We start from the raw sequence: 13782 nt of genomic DNA, 5'->3' as shown, positions 1-13782 counted from the left end.
CAAAACGTCATCAGGAGTCCCGACAAAACCCGAAAATGGAAGAAAATGCATTTTTTTAAAAAACTTTTTTTCGCTAAAATCTCGTAAGGGTTACGAAAAATTCAAAAAAACGGACTTGCTTCAGCAGCACAATAATGGTGCTGTAGTTGTAGGAGATGTCTCAAAACGTCATCAGGAGTCCCGACAAAACCCGAAAATGGAAGAAAATGCATTTTTTTTAAAAACTTTTTTTCGCTAAAATCTCGTAAGGGTTACGAAAAATTCAAAAAAACGGACTTGCTTCAGCAGCACAATAATGGTGCTGTAGTTGTAGGAGATGTCTCAAAACGTCACCAGGAGTCCCAACAAAACCCGAAAATGGCAGAAAATGCTTTTTTTGGGAAAACTTTTTTTCGCAAAAAAATTCAAAAAAACGGACTTCCTTCAACAGCACAATTCGGATGCTCTAGTTGTAGGAGATGTCTCAAAACGTCATCAGCAGTCCCGACAAAACCCGAAAATGGAAGAAAATGCATTTTTTTGGAAAACTTTTTTTCGCTAAAATCTCGTAAGGGGGGACCCTCACGAAAAATTCAAAAAAACGGACTTGCTTCAGCAGCACAATACTGGTGCTGTAGTTGTAGGAGATGTCTCAAAACGTCATCAGGAGTCCCGACAAAACCCGAAAATGGCAGAAAATGCATTTTTGTGGAAAAACTTTTTTTCGCTAAATTTTTTTTCAAAAAAACAGACTTGCTTCAGCAGCACAATTCTGGTGCTGTAGATGTAGGAGATGTCTCAAATTTTCACCAGGAGTCCCGACAAAACCCGAAAATGGCAGAAAAAGCTTTTTTTGGGAAAAAATGTTTTCGCTAAAACCCTTACGAAAAATTCAAAAAAACGGACTCGCTTCAGCAGCACAATACTCGTGCTGTAGTTGTAGGAGATTTCTCAAAACGTCATCAGGAGTCCCAACAAAACCCGAAAATGGCAGAAAATGCTTTTTTTGGGAAAACTTTTTTTCGCAAAAAAAAATTCAAAAAAACGGATTTGCTTCAGCAGCACAATACTGGTGCTGTAGTTGTAGGAGATGTCTCAAAACGTCATAAGGAGTCTTGAGAAAACCCGAAAATGGCAGAAAATAATTTTTTGGGGAAAACTTTTTTTCGCTAAAAAAAAATTCAAAAAAACGGACTTGCTTCAGCAGCACAATACTGGTGCTGTAGTTGTAGGAGATGTCTCAAAACGTCATCAGGAGTCCCGACAAAACCCGAAAATGGCAGAAAATGCATTTTTTCGGAAAACTTTTTCCCGCTAAAATCTCGTAAATGGCAGAAAAAGCTTTTTTTGGGAAAACTTTTTTTCGCTAAAATCTCGTAAGGGGGGACCCTTACGAAAAATTCAAAAAAACGGACTTCCTTCAACAGCACAATTCGGATGCTCTAGTTGTAGGAGATGTCTCAAAACGTCATCAGCAGTCCCGACAAAACCCGAAAATGGAAGAAAATGCATTTTTTTGGAAAACTTTTTTTCGCTAAAATCTCGTAAGGGGGGACCCTCACGAAAAATTCAAAAAAACGGACTTGCTTCAGCAGCACAATACTGGTGCTGTAGTTGTAGGAGATGTCTCAAAACGTCATCAGGAGTCCCGACAAAACCCGAAAATGGCAGAAAATGCATTTTTCTGGAAAAACTTTTTTTCGCTAAATTTTTTTTCAAAAAAACAGACTTGCTTCAGCAGCACAATTCTGGTGCTGTAGATGTAGGAGATGTCTCAAATTTTCACCAGGAGTCCCGACAAAACCCGAAAATGGCAGAAAAAGCTTTTTTTGGGAAAAAATGTTTTCGCTAAAACCCTTACGAAAAATTTAAAAAAACGGACTCGCTTCAGCAGCACAATACTCGTGCTGTAGTTGTAGGAGATTTCTCAAAACGTCATCAGGAGTCCCAACAAAACCCGAAAATGGCAGAAAATGCTTTTTTTGGGAAAACTTTTTTTCGCAAAAAAAAATTCAAAAAAACGGATTTGCTTCAGCAGCACAATACTGGTGCTGTAGTTGTAGGAGATGTCTCAAAACGTCATAAGGAGTCTTGAGAAAACCCGAAAATGGCAGAAAATAATTTTTTGGGGAAAACTTTTTTTCGCTAAAAAAAAATTCAAAAAAACGGACTTGCTTCAGCAGCACAATACTGGTGCTGTAGTTGTAGGAGATGTCTCAAAACGTCATCAGGAGTCCCGACAAAACCCGAAAATGGCAGAAAATGCATTTTTTCGGAAAACTTTTTCCCGCTAAAATCTCGTAAATGGCAGAAAAAGCTTTTTTTGGGAAAACTTTTTTTCGCTAAAATCTCGTAAGGGGGGACCCTTACGAAAAATTCAAAAAAACGGACTTGCTTCAGCAGCACAATACTGGTACTGTAGTTGTAGGAGATGTCTCAAAACGTCATCAGGAGTCCCGACAAAACCTGAAAATGGCAGAAAAAGCTTTTTTTGGGAAAACTTTTTTTCGCTAAAATCTCGTAAGGGGGGACCCTTACGAAAAATTCAAAAAAACGGACTTGCTTCAGCAGCACAATACTGGTGCTGTAGTTGTAGGAGATGTCTCAAAACATCATCAGGAGTCCCGACAAAACCCGAAAATGGCAGAAAACTTTTTTTCGCTAAAATGTCGTAAGGGGGGAGACCCTTACAAAAAATTCTGGAGAAGTTTCTTAAGCGCAAAACTTATGATTAAGGTGGTGAGGCTGTATGTTTAATTGTATTGATAAATAAATGATAAATGGGTAATACTTGTATAGCGCTTTTCTACCTTCAAGGTACTCAAAGCGCTTTGACAGTATTTCCACATTCACCCATTCACACACACATTCACACACTGATGGCGGGAGCTGCCATGCAAGGCGCTAGCCAGCAGCCATCAGGAGCAAGGGTGAAGTGTCTTGCCCAAGGACACAACGGACGTGACTAGGATGGTAGAAGGTGGGGATTGAACCCCAGTAACCAGCAACCCTACGATTGCTGGCACGGCCACTCTACCAACTTTGCCACGCCGCCCATGACAGTTGTGTTGACATTGTGTTTAAAAAGAACAACAGATGTTTCTCTTCAAAAATTGATTTTGAGAAAAAGACATCTTGAAAAAAGGGGCGTGGTCTCACATTGTTTACCAAATCAAATCAAAGATAGAAATATCCACTTTGCTGTGTGAAGGAGACGAGGAGGGAAGGATGGAGTCCAAGTCTGCTGGTCCAAAGGGAGGAGACGTAAAGCAGGAAGACAAGGCCGAGGAGGAGGAGGATGAAGAGGAGGAGGTGAAGGTGGAATGGCCAACAGGAGTTCCTCAGGCGTCAGACAAGGACCTGGCCAAGCTCTGCAGTGGAGACACGGTAACAAATACTTTCTTTCATGTTCGCTTCCTGTCTTCTTCTTATTATTATTATTTTTATATCTTCCATTTGTATTATTGCCTTTTCTCATCATGTGGTAGCCTAGAACGTGGAGTAGATTATAGGATTATATTTAATTTGAGTTGAATCACGGTGATCAGCTGTTAGCATATTTCCTCGATCAAACGTAGGTCTGTTAGAAGTTCGCGCAATAGTGAACATTAGGGAAGCAATGATGCTCGGTATAATCCTGCAAGGGACTAGTGTTGTTCCGATACCAATATTTTGATACCGGTACCAAAATTATTTCGAATCAGAAAAGGTATTTCTTAGAGATGTCCGATAATATCGGACTGCCGATATTATCGGCCGATAAATGCTTTAAAATGTAATATCGGAAATGATCGGTATCGGTTTCAATATTATCGGTATCGGTCTCAAAATGTAAAATGTATGATTTTTTAAAACGCCGCTGTGTACACGTAGGGAGAAGTACATAGCGCCAATAAACCTTAAAGGCACTGCCTTTGCGTGCCGGCCCAGTCACATAATATCTACGGCTTTTCACACACACAAGTGAATGCAAGGCATACTTGGTCACAGCCATACAGGTCACACTGAGGGTGACCGTATAAACAACCTTAACACTGTTACAAATATGCGCCACACTGTGAACCCACACCAAACAAGAATGATAAACACATTTCGGGAGAACATCTGCACCGTAACACAACATAAACTCAACAGAACAAATACCCAGAATCCCTTGCAGCACTAACTCTTCCGGGGCGCTACAATATACACCCCCCCGCTACCCCCTACACCCCCTCTACCCACCTCAACCTCCTCATGCTCTCTCAGGGAGAGCATGTCCCAAATTCCAAGCTGCTGTTTTGAGGCATGTTAAAAAAAAGTAATGCACTTTGTGACTTCAATAATAAATATGGCAGTGCCATGTTGGCATTTCTTTCCATAACTTGAGTGGATTTATTTTGGAAAACCTTGTTACATTGTTTAATGCATCCAGCGGGGCATCACAACAAAATTAGGCATAATAATGTGTTAATTCCCAGCTGTATATATCGGTATCGGTGGATATTGGAATCTGTAATTAAGAGTTGGACAATATCGGATATCGGCAAAAAAGCCATTATCGGACATCTGTAGTATTTTTATTCCTAAATATTTTTAATCAGACTTTTTATTAATGTGTCTGCAAAGATTTCACTCCTCTGATATAACATGTACTTAAAAAATACTTGTCCCTGCTGTTGGAGTAACAAGCACAATACTTTATACAAAAATACTATGTACAAAAAATACATATGTATAAAAATGTTTTTTGTTATTTTTGTTTGTTCCTGACAAAATCATAAAACCTGTTTTATGTGTTGGTACACATTATTATACAGTACCTCAAATTCAAACTGCACTTTAATGTGCTTTTATTAATTATTAGATACAGAATTTGAAATTTAAAAACTCTACCATGTGGGTCACCGCAAGCACTGATGTATACGAGTCATTAAAGAATACCAATAATAAATAAAACACTGGTAAGAAGCACTGATGTATACAAGTCATTAAAGAATACCAATAATAAATAAAACACTGGGGAGAAGCACTGATGTATATAAGTCATTAAAGAATACCAATAATAAATAAAACACTGGTGAGAAGCACTGATGTATACAAGTCATTAAAGAATACCAATAATAAATAATGATAAATAAAACACTGGTGAGAAGCACTGATGTATACAAGTCATTAAAGAATACCAATAATAAATAATGATAAATAAAACACTGGTGAGAAGCACTGATGTATACAAGTCATTAAAGAATACCAATAATAAATAATAATAAATAAAACACTGATGAGAAGCACTGATGTATACAAGTCATTAAAGAATACCAATAATAAATAATGATAAATAAAACACTGGTGAGAAGCACTGATGTATACAAGTCATTAAAGAATACCAATAATAAATAAAACATTGGTGAGAAGCACTGATGTATACAAGTCATTAAAGATGACCAATAATAAATAAAACACTGGTGAGAAGCACTGATGTATACAAGTCATTAAAGAATACCAATAATAAATAATGATAAATAAAACACTGGTGAGAAGCACTGATGTATACAAGTCATTAAAGAATACCAATAATAAATAATAATAAATAAAACACTGGTGAAAAGCACTGATGTATACTAGTCATTAAAGAATACCAATAATAAATAATAATAAATAAAACACTGATGAGAAGCACTGATGTATACAAGTCATTAAAGAATACCAATAATAAATAATAATAAATAAAACACTGGTGAAAAGCACTGATGTATACTAGTCATTAAAGAATACCAATAATAAATAATAATAAATAAAACACTGATGAGAAGCACTGATGTATACAAGTCATTAAAGAATACCAATAATAAATAAAACACTGGTGAGAAGCACTGATGTATACAAGTCATTAAAGAATACCAATAATAAATAATGATAAATAAAACACTGGTGAGAAGCACTGATGTATACAAGTCATTAAAGAATACCAATAATAAATAATAATAAATAAAACACTGGTGAGAAGCACTGATGTATACAAGTCATTAAAGAATACCAATAATAAATAATGATGATTAAAACACTGGTGAGAAGCACTGAGGTATACAAGTCATTAAACAATACCAATAATAAATAATAATAAATAAAACACTGATGAGAAGCACTGATGTATACAAGTCATTAAAGAATACCAATAATAAATAATAATAAATAAAACACTGATGAGAAGCACTGATGTATACAAGTCATTAAAGAATACCAATAATAAATAATAATAAATAAAACACTGGTGAGAAGCACTGATGTATACAAGTCATTAAAGAATACCAATAATAAATAATAATAAATAAAACACTGGTGAGAAGCACTGATGTATACAAGTCATTAAAGAATACAAATAATAAATAAATCACTGATGTGTGAGCTGTATCACAAATAGTATTTTGCTGTTTGGTTGATGTTTGAATTTTTGAAAATCATCAATATTATTATTATTATTATTGTGTTTTTAGTTTGTTGTGATGTGACACGACATGACTGTTATTGACACGTGAAGTTATTATTATTATTATTATCATCATTTAGAGTCTGTCCCCCGATGGTCTGGTTTCTATCCTGAAGAGGAGGAGAGCGTCCCTGGATGGACTGCCCCCCCCTGGAGACATGGACACCAACATCAACCCCAAACGCAAAGTTCGCTTCTCCGAGCCTGAGGACGCAAGTGAACAAGGTTTGAACTACTGTACATATTTATTATTTATACTGTATATATGTATTACTTTCACTGTACATATTCATTACTTATACAGTACATATGTGTTACAAAACCAGTGAAGTTGGCACGTTGTGTAAATGGTCAATAAAAACAGAATACAATGATTTGCAAATATTTTTCAACTTATATTCAATTGAATAGACTGCAAAGACAAGATATTTAATGTTCCAACTGAGAAACTTAATTATTTTTTATTGCAAATAATAATCAACATAGAATTTAATGGCAGCAAAACATTGCAAACAAGTTGTCACAGGGGCATTTTTACCACTGTGTTACATGGCCTTTCCTTTTAACAACACTCAGTAAATGTTTGGGAACTGAGGAGACACATTTTTGAAGCTTTTCAAGTGGAATTCTTTCCCATTCTTGCTTGATGTACAGCTTAAGTTGTTCAACAGTCCGGGGGTCTCCATTGTGGTATTTTAGGCTTCATAATGCGCCACATATTTCCAATGGGAGACAGGTCTGGACTACAGGCAGGCCAGTCTAGTACCCACACTCTTTTACTACAAAGCCACGCTGTTGTAACACAAGCAGAATGTGGCTTGGCATCGTCTTGCTGAAATAAGCAGGGGCGTCCATAGTAACGTTGCTTGGATGGCAACATATGTTGCTCCAAAATCTGTTTGTACCTTTCAGCATTAATGGTGCCTTCACAGATGTGTAAGTTACCCATGTCTTGGACACTAATGCACCCCCATACCATCACACATGCTGGCTTTTCAACTTTGCACCTATAACAATCCGGATGGTTCTTTTCCTCTTTGGTCCGGAGGACGCGACGTCCACAGTTTCCAAGAATAATTTGAAATGTGGACTCGTCAGACCACAGAACACTTTTCCACTTTGTATCAGTCCATCTTAGATGAGCTCAGGCCCAGCGAAGCGTTTCTGGGTGTTGTTGATAAATGGCTTTCGCTTTGCATAGTAGAGTTTTAAAGGCCTACTGAAACCCACTACTACCGACCACGCAGTCTGATAGTTTATATATCAATGATGAAATCTTAACATTGGAACACATGCCAATACGGCCGGGTTAACTTATAAAGTGCAATTTTAAATTTCCCGGGGAACTTCCGGTTCAAAACGGCTTTGGAGGATGACGTATGCGCGTGACGTCGCGAGGTCCACGGAAGTGTTTGGACCCTATTGGACACTCTGTTTTCTTCGACAAAATTCAACAGTATTCTGGACATCTGTGTTGGTGAATCATTTGCAATTTGTTTAATGAACAATGGAGACTGCAAAGAAGAAAGTTGTAGGTGGGATCGGTGTATTAGCGGCTGGCTGTAGCAACACAACAAGGAGGACTTTGTTGTATAGCAGACACTAGCGCCGGTGACCTCACCTTGACTTCCTACGTCTCCGGGCCGCCGACCGCATCGTCGATCGCTGGAACGCAGGTGAGCACGGGTGTTGAGCAGATGAGGGCTGGCTGGCGTAGGTGGAGCGCTAATGTTTTTATCATAGCTCTGACGAGGTCCCGTTGCTAGGTTAGCATCGTTAGCAACAGCATTGCCAGGCTTCGACAGGCGGCACAGCATTAACCGTGTATTTACATGTCCAGTGTTTGGTTCGGTGTCTCCTGATAGTAGTATTGTTGATCTTCTGTCTATCCTTCCAGTCAGGGATTTATTTATTTTGTTTATATCTGCATTTGAGACAGATGCTATCACGTTAGCTCATGCTAAAGAACTTTGTCGATATATTGTCGTGGGGATAAAAGTCACTGTTAATGTCCATTTCGCGTTCTCGACTCTCATTTTCAAGAGGATATAGTATCCGAGGTGGTTTAAAATACAAATCCGTGATCCACAATAGAAAAAGGAGAGAGTGTGGATTCCAATGAGCCAGCTTGTACCTAAGTTACGGTCAGAGCGAAAAAAGATATCTCTTGAACTGCATTGTAGTCCGTCACTCTAACGTTCCTCATCCACAAATCTTTCATCCTCGCTCAAATTAATGGGGTAATCGTCACTTTCTCGCTCCTAATATCTCTCGCTCCATTGTAAACAACGGGGAATTGTGAGCAGCACTACCGCTTGTGACGTCACGCTACTTCCGGTAGGGGCAAGGTTTTTTTTATCAGCGAGCAAAAGTTGCGAACTTTATCGTCGATTTTCTCTACTAAATCCTTTCAGCAAAAATATGGCAATATCGCGAAATGATCAAGTATGACACATAGAATGGATCTGCTATCCCCGTTTAAATAAAAAAAATTCATTTCAGTGGGCCTTTAACTTGCACTTACAGATGGAGCGACCAACTGTAGTTACTGACAGTGATTTTCTGAAGTGTTCATGAGCCCATGTGGTGATATCCTTTCCACACCGATGTCGCTTTTTGATGCAGCCTGAGGGATCGAAGGTCACGGGCATTTAATGTTGGTTTTCGGCCCTGCCCCTTATGTGCAGTGATTCTTCCAGATTCTCTGAACCTTTTGATGATGTTACGGACCTTAGATGGTGAAATCCCTAAATTCCTTGCAATAGCTGAAGGTTTACCTTCACAAGCAGGCCGCTTAGGGCTGCTACAAACTGGGCTAGTTAGCTACATCTTTATTATTATTTATTCTGATAAAAAGTCGACTTTCAGTCCAGTACTCAAAGAATACTTCTTGTAGACGAGATGGGCGGAGACTCCTGCCTGACGCTGCTGCTGCTCTGTCTGGTTACCATGGTGATCTCCGTGGGCGGCACCGCCCTCTACTGCTCCCTGGTGGACGAGCACGCCAACATCTGCTCGGACCTGGCGCTCAACGTGGACTTCCTGGTAGGCCATGTACGCGTCTTCTTTGAACAACTGCCACACTGGCGGCCTCACGCCACATAAATCTTCTTCAAGTACTTCTTGGAGTACTTGGACATCATGGACTACTTTTATTGGCCGTCACACTTTCAGACATAAGTGGGAAACTTTTCCTTATTTCTCGCAAGGTGCTTACTGCTTTCACTGATTGTGTGAATGTCCAAACATTCACACAATATACGATTCTACACTAAAAAAATTATCTATTATTATTATTATTATTATCAGTGTGTGAATGTGTGTGTGTGAATGGGTGAATGTGGAAAATAGTGTCAAAGCGCTTTGAGTTCCTTAAAAAAAAGGTAGAAAAGCGCTATACAAGTACGACCCATTTACCATTTACCATTTCTTCTTCTTCTCCTTCTTCTTCTTCTTCTTCTTCTTCTTCTTCTTCTTATTATTATTATTGTTATTATTATATGTGTGAATGTCCAAACATTCACACATATAAGATTTTACAGTAAAAAAACAAAAAATATTATTATTATACCAAAACTCATCTATTTATTATTATTATTATTATTATTATTATTATTATTATTATTATTATTATCATTATTATTGTTGTGTGAATGTCCAAACATTCACACAATATACGATTCTACGCAAAAAAACATCTTTATTATTATTATTATTATTATTGTTTGAATGTCCAATTATTCACACATATGAGATTCTACACCAAAAATCATCTATTTATTATTATTATTATTATTGTATGAATGTCCAAACATTCACACAGTGTATGATTCTACACAAAAAATAATATATTCTTTTTATTATTATTATTATTATTTTATGAATGTCCAAACTGTCACACATGTAAGATTATACACCAAAAAAATCATCTATTTAATAATATTATTATTATTATTGTGTGAATGTCAAAACATTCACACAATGTATAATTCTACACTAAAAAATTATCTATTATATTTATTATTATTATTATTATTATTGTGTGAATGTCCAAACATTCACACATACAAGATTCTACACCAAAAATAATCTATTTATTGTTATTATTATTATTATTATTGTGTGAATGTCCAAGCATTCACACATAAGATTCTACACCAAAAAAATAATCTATTTATTATTATTATTATTATTATTGTGTGAATGTCCAAGCATTCACACATATAAGATTCTACACCAAAAAAATAATCTATTTATTATTATTATTAATATTACTATTATTATTACTATTGTGTGAATGTCCAAGCATTCACACATATAAGATTCTAAACCAAAAAAATAATCTATTTATTATTACTATTATTGTGTGGATGTCCAAGCATTCACGCATATAAGATTCTACACCAAAAAAATAATCTATTTATTATTACTATTATTGTGTGAATGTCCAAGCATACACACATATAAGATTCTACACCAAAAAAATAATCTATTTATTATTACTATTATTGTGTGAATGTCCAAGCATTCACACATATAAGATTCTACACCAAAAAAATCATCTATATATTATTATTAATATTATTATTATTATTGTGTGAATGTTCAAGCATTCACACATATACAGGTAAGCTTCTACACAAACAAAGAATAATCTATTTATTATTATTATTGTGTGAATGTCTACACCAAAAAATCATATATTCATTATTATTATTACGCCGCAAAGCTTTGGTGCGCGCCACAGTCCACAGTTTTCATCTGATCGGAACCGTTCGAGTATCAAAACGTTCGGCTCGACCGGGAATTGTGAGCTCCCCCCCAAAAATGTTCAAAAAAATATCCCAGATTACCCATAATTCCTGGAATGAATGGGCCATTTTTCAAACATGCACAATTCCCACATTTCTCACCCGATTGCAACCGTTCCACCATCCACACACACTCATATCACTTTGGACATTCAAACTCCCATTTTCCAAGTTAAAAAATTCCAGGAATTTCCAGAATTCCCTGTTTTCCAAAGCCCTATTTTCAACCTCTTCCTGGAAAGTTTTTACAGTCCACATTTTCAACCGTTTTTGACCATTCCATCTTCAAAACATTCCTCTTAGTTGGGACAGCAAAACTACTATTTTTATTTTTGTACAAATTCCCTGTTTTCCCGAAATTCCAGGACTTGCAAAATAGCCATTCTGAATTCAAACTGTCACTCCATCAACATTTTTCAACCGATTCCAAAAATTCCAACACTAACCCATTTATATCATCTCGGACAATTGTGCTAGTAGCAATATTTTCAAAAATTCCTGATTTTCCCCAAATTCCCTAATGTCCAGGGAACTCCCAGTCAAATGAATGGGAACATTTCTCAATTTTTAAAACCCTAATCCGACCTTTCAACCATCCACACACTGCTCTTCACATATATCAAACGCAAAACATGTTTTCCCTTTCCCAAAATTCCCGGTTTTCCAGGAATTTTCCGTAAAATTCTCCCTATTGACAATAAATGGGTATCATACAAACTAGAGATGTCCGATAATATCGGTCTGCCGATATTATCGGCCGATAAATGCGTTAAAATGTAATATCGGAAATTATTGGTATCGGTTTTTTTATTATCAGTATCAGTTTTTATTTTTATTTTTTATTTTTATTTTTTTTAATTAAATCCACATAAAAACACAAGATACACTTACAATTAGTGCACCAACCCAAAAAACCTCCCTCCCCCATTTACACTCATTCACACTCATTCACACAAAAAGGTTGTTTCTTTCTGTTATTAATATTCTGGTTCCTACATTATATATCAATATGTATCAATACAGTCTGCAAGGGATACAGTCCGTAAGCACACATGATTGTGCGTGCTGCTGGTCCACTAATAATACTAACCTTTAACAGTTAATTTTACAAATTTTCATTAATTACTAGTTTCTATGTAACTGTTTTTATATTGTTTTACTTTCTTTTTTATTCAAGAAAATGTTTTTAATTTATTTATCTTATTTTATTTGATTCATTTTTTTTTTAAAAGTACCTTATCTTCACCATAGCTGGTTGTCCAAATTAGGCATAATAATGTGTTAATTGCACGACTGTATATATCGGTTGATATCGGTATCGGTTGATATCGGTATCGGTAATTAAAGAGTTGGACAATATCGGCATATCGGATATCGGCAAAAAGCCATTATCGGACATCCCTAATACAAACCTCTCCACATCCCACATTTCTCATCCGATTGGAAGCGTTCCAACATCCACACACTCCACTCACCCTGGACATTCAAACGTTCCACTTCCACTCAGCGTAGTTACATTTCAAAAAGCACTTATTTCATGTCTTCTTATTCATGTGAACTGTCATTAGTATATGTTGTTCTTGAATATCTGCTGCAGGCGTGATTATAGAAGTCATTAAACACGACTGAGTTTGTTCTGTAAAATGTTTTTTATTGATTCATGCAGGTTTTACTTCACTACAACTTTTGAAACGACTTTTATAACTCCGTATCATCTTTTATCAGGCAAATATTGTACTCATTGACCAATATTATACTGTATGTGTACCACTGCCACGTGTTATTATTCATAGAACATCAATAAACATGTTTAAAGGTCTACTGTGGGCAGAACATAACTGCAAATATTACGCCATATTTACCAAGTAGCACCTCAGAAAACACCACCGTAATCAGCAACATTCAAAATGTGTAGCGTAGTAGGTCCCAAGTGTTCATTAAAAACAAGGCAAAGGTTTTAATTGAACAAGTACATTTCATATTTTTGGCCACTGTAACATTACACGCAGTTTGAACAGTCACACTGTGTTTGAATATAAGAAAACAAAACACTGTACTAAATAATAAACCAAATAAAATGAACTGCACATTACACGTACCACAGTTTGAGTATCTGTTTTAGAGTATTTTTTCTTAACACCTGATTTAATAGCACTGAAATGAAATTGTTTATTATAAATGTGATTTTTTTTTAATGTTTGATGTTGAGTGTTTTTTATGTAGAGTGTTGCACCATCATTGTGTACATTTCCACAAAGGATTCATTAAAGGAACATTTTGCAAACAACTATTTGCTGCATTGATTCCAACAATTACAGTGGACATGTATACATGTAATATTACTTCTTAAACAGGAGTACATCAAGCTTGTATTTTTGTATTTATATTCCTTTTTAGTTCACAGTATTTAAAAATATAGATTTTTTTTTTAAAGAAAACAAACTGCTAAACCACTTAGATTTGACTAAACGTGTTTAAAGTGTAGGGGTCGAATTTTTAATTGCGATAAATGTCCTAAAACAT

General features: G+C 36.0%; 1 protein-coding gene across 1 annotated transcript in view; it reads left to right on the top strand.

Annotated features, from left to right (window-relative positions):
• Positions 1–13546, top strand: part of LOC133640349 (consortin-like) — a 35224-nt gene extending 21678 nt beyond the window's left edge. Inside the window, exons 9-11 of the mRNA XM_062033719.1 lie at positions 3191–3366; positions 6529–6673; positions 9345–13546. Of these exons, the coding sequence (XP_061889703.1) occupies positions 3191–3366; positions 6529–6673; positions 9345–9553 (530 nt within the window). The 3' untranslated portion in view covers positions 9554–13546. The remainder of the gene's footprint in view (positions 1–3190; positions 3367–6528; positions 6674–9344) is intronic.
• Positions 13547–13782: the final 236 nt, after the last annotated feature.

This window comes from Entelurus aequoreus, linkage group LG23, assembly GCF_033978785.1.
Source record: "Entelurus aequoreus isolate RoL-2023_Sb linkage group LG23, RoL_Eaeq_v1.1, whole genome shotgun sequence".
Taxonomy (NCBI): domain Eukaryota; kingdom Metazoa; phylum Chordata; class Actinopteri; order Syngnathiformes; family Syngnathidae; genus Entelurus; species Entelurus aequoreus.
Note: the sequence above shows the minus strand (reverse complement) of the source record. Positions and strands in the feature narration are given on the sequence as shown.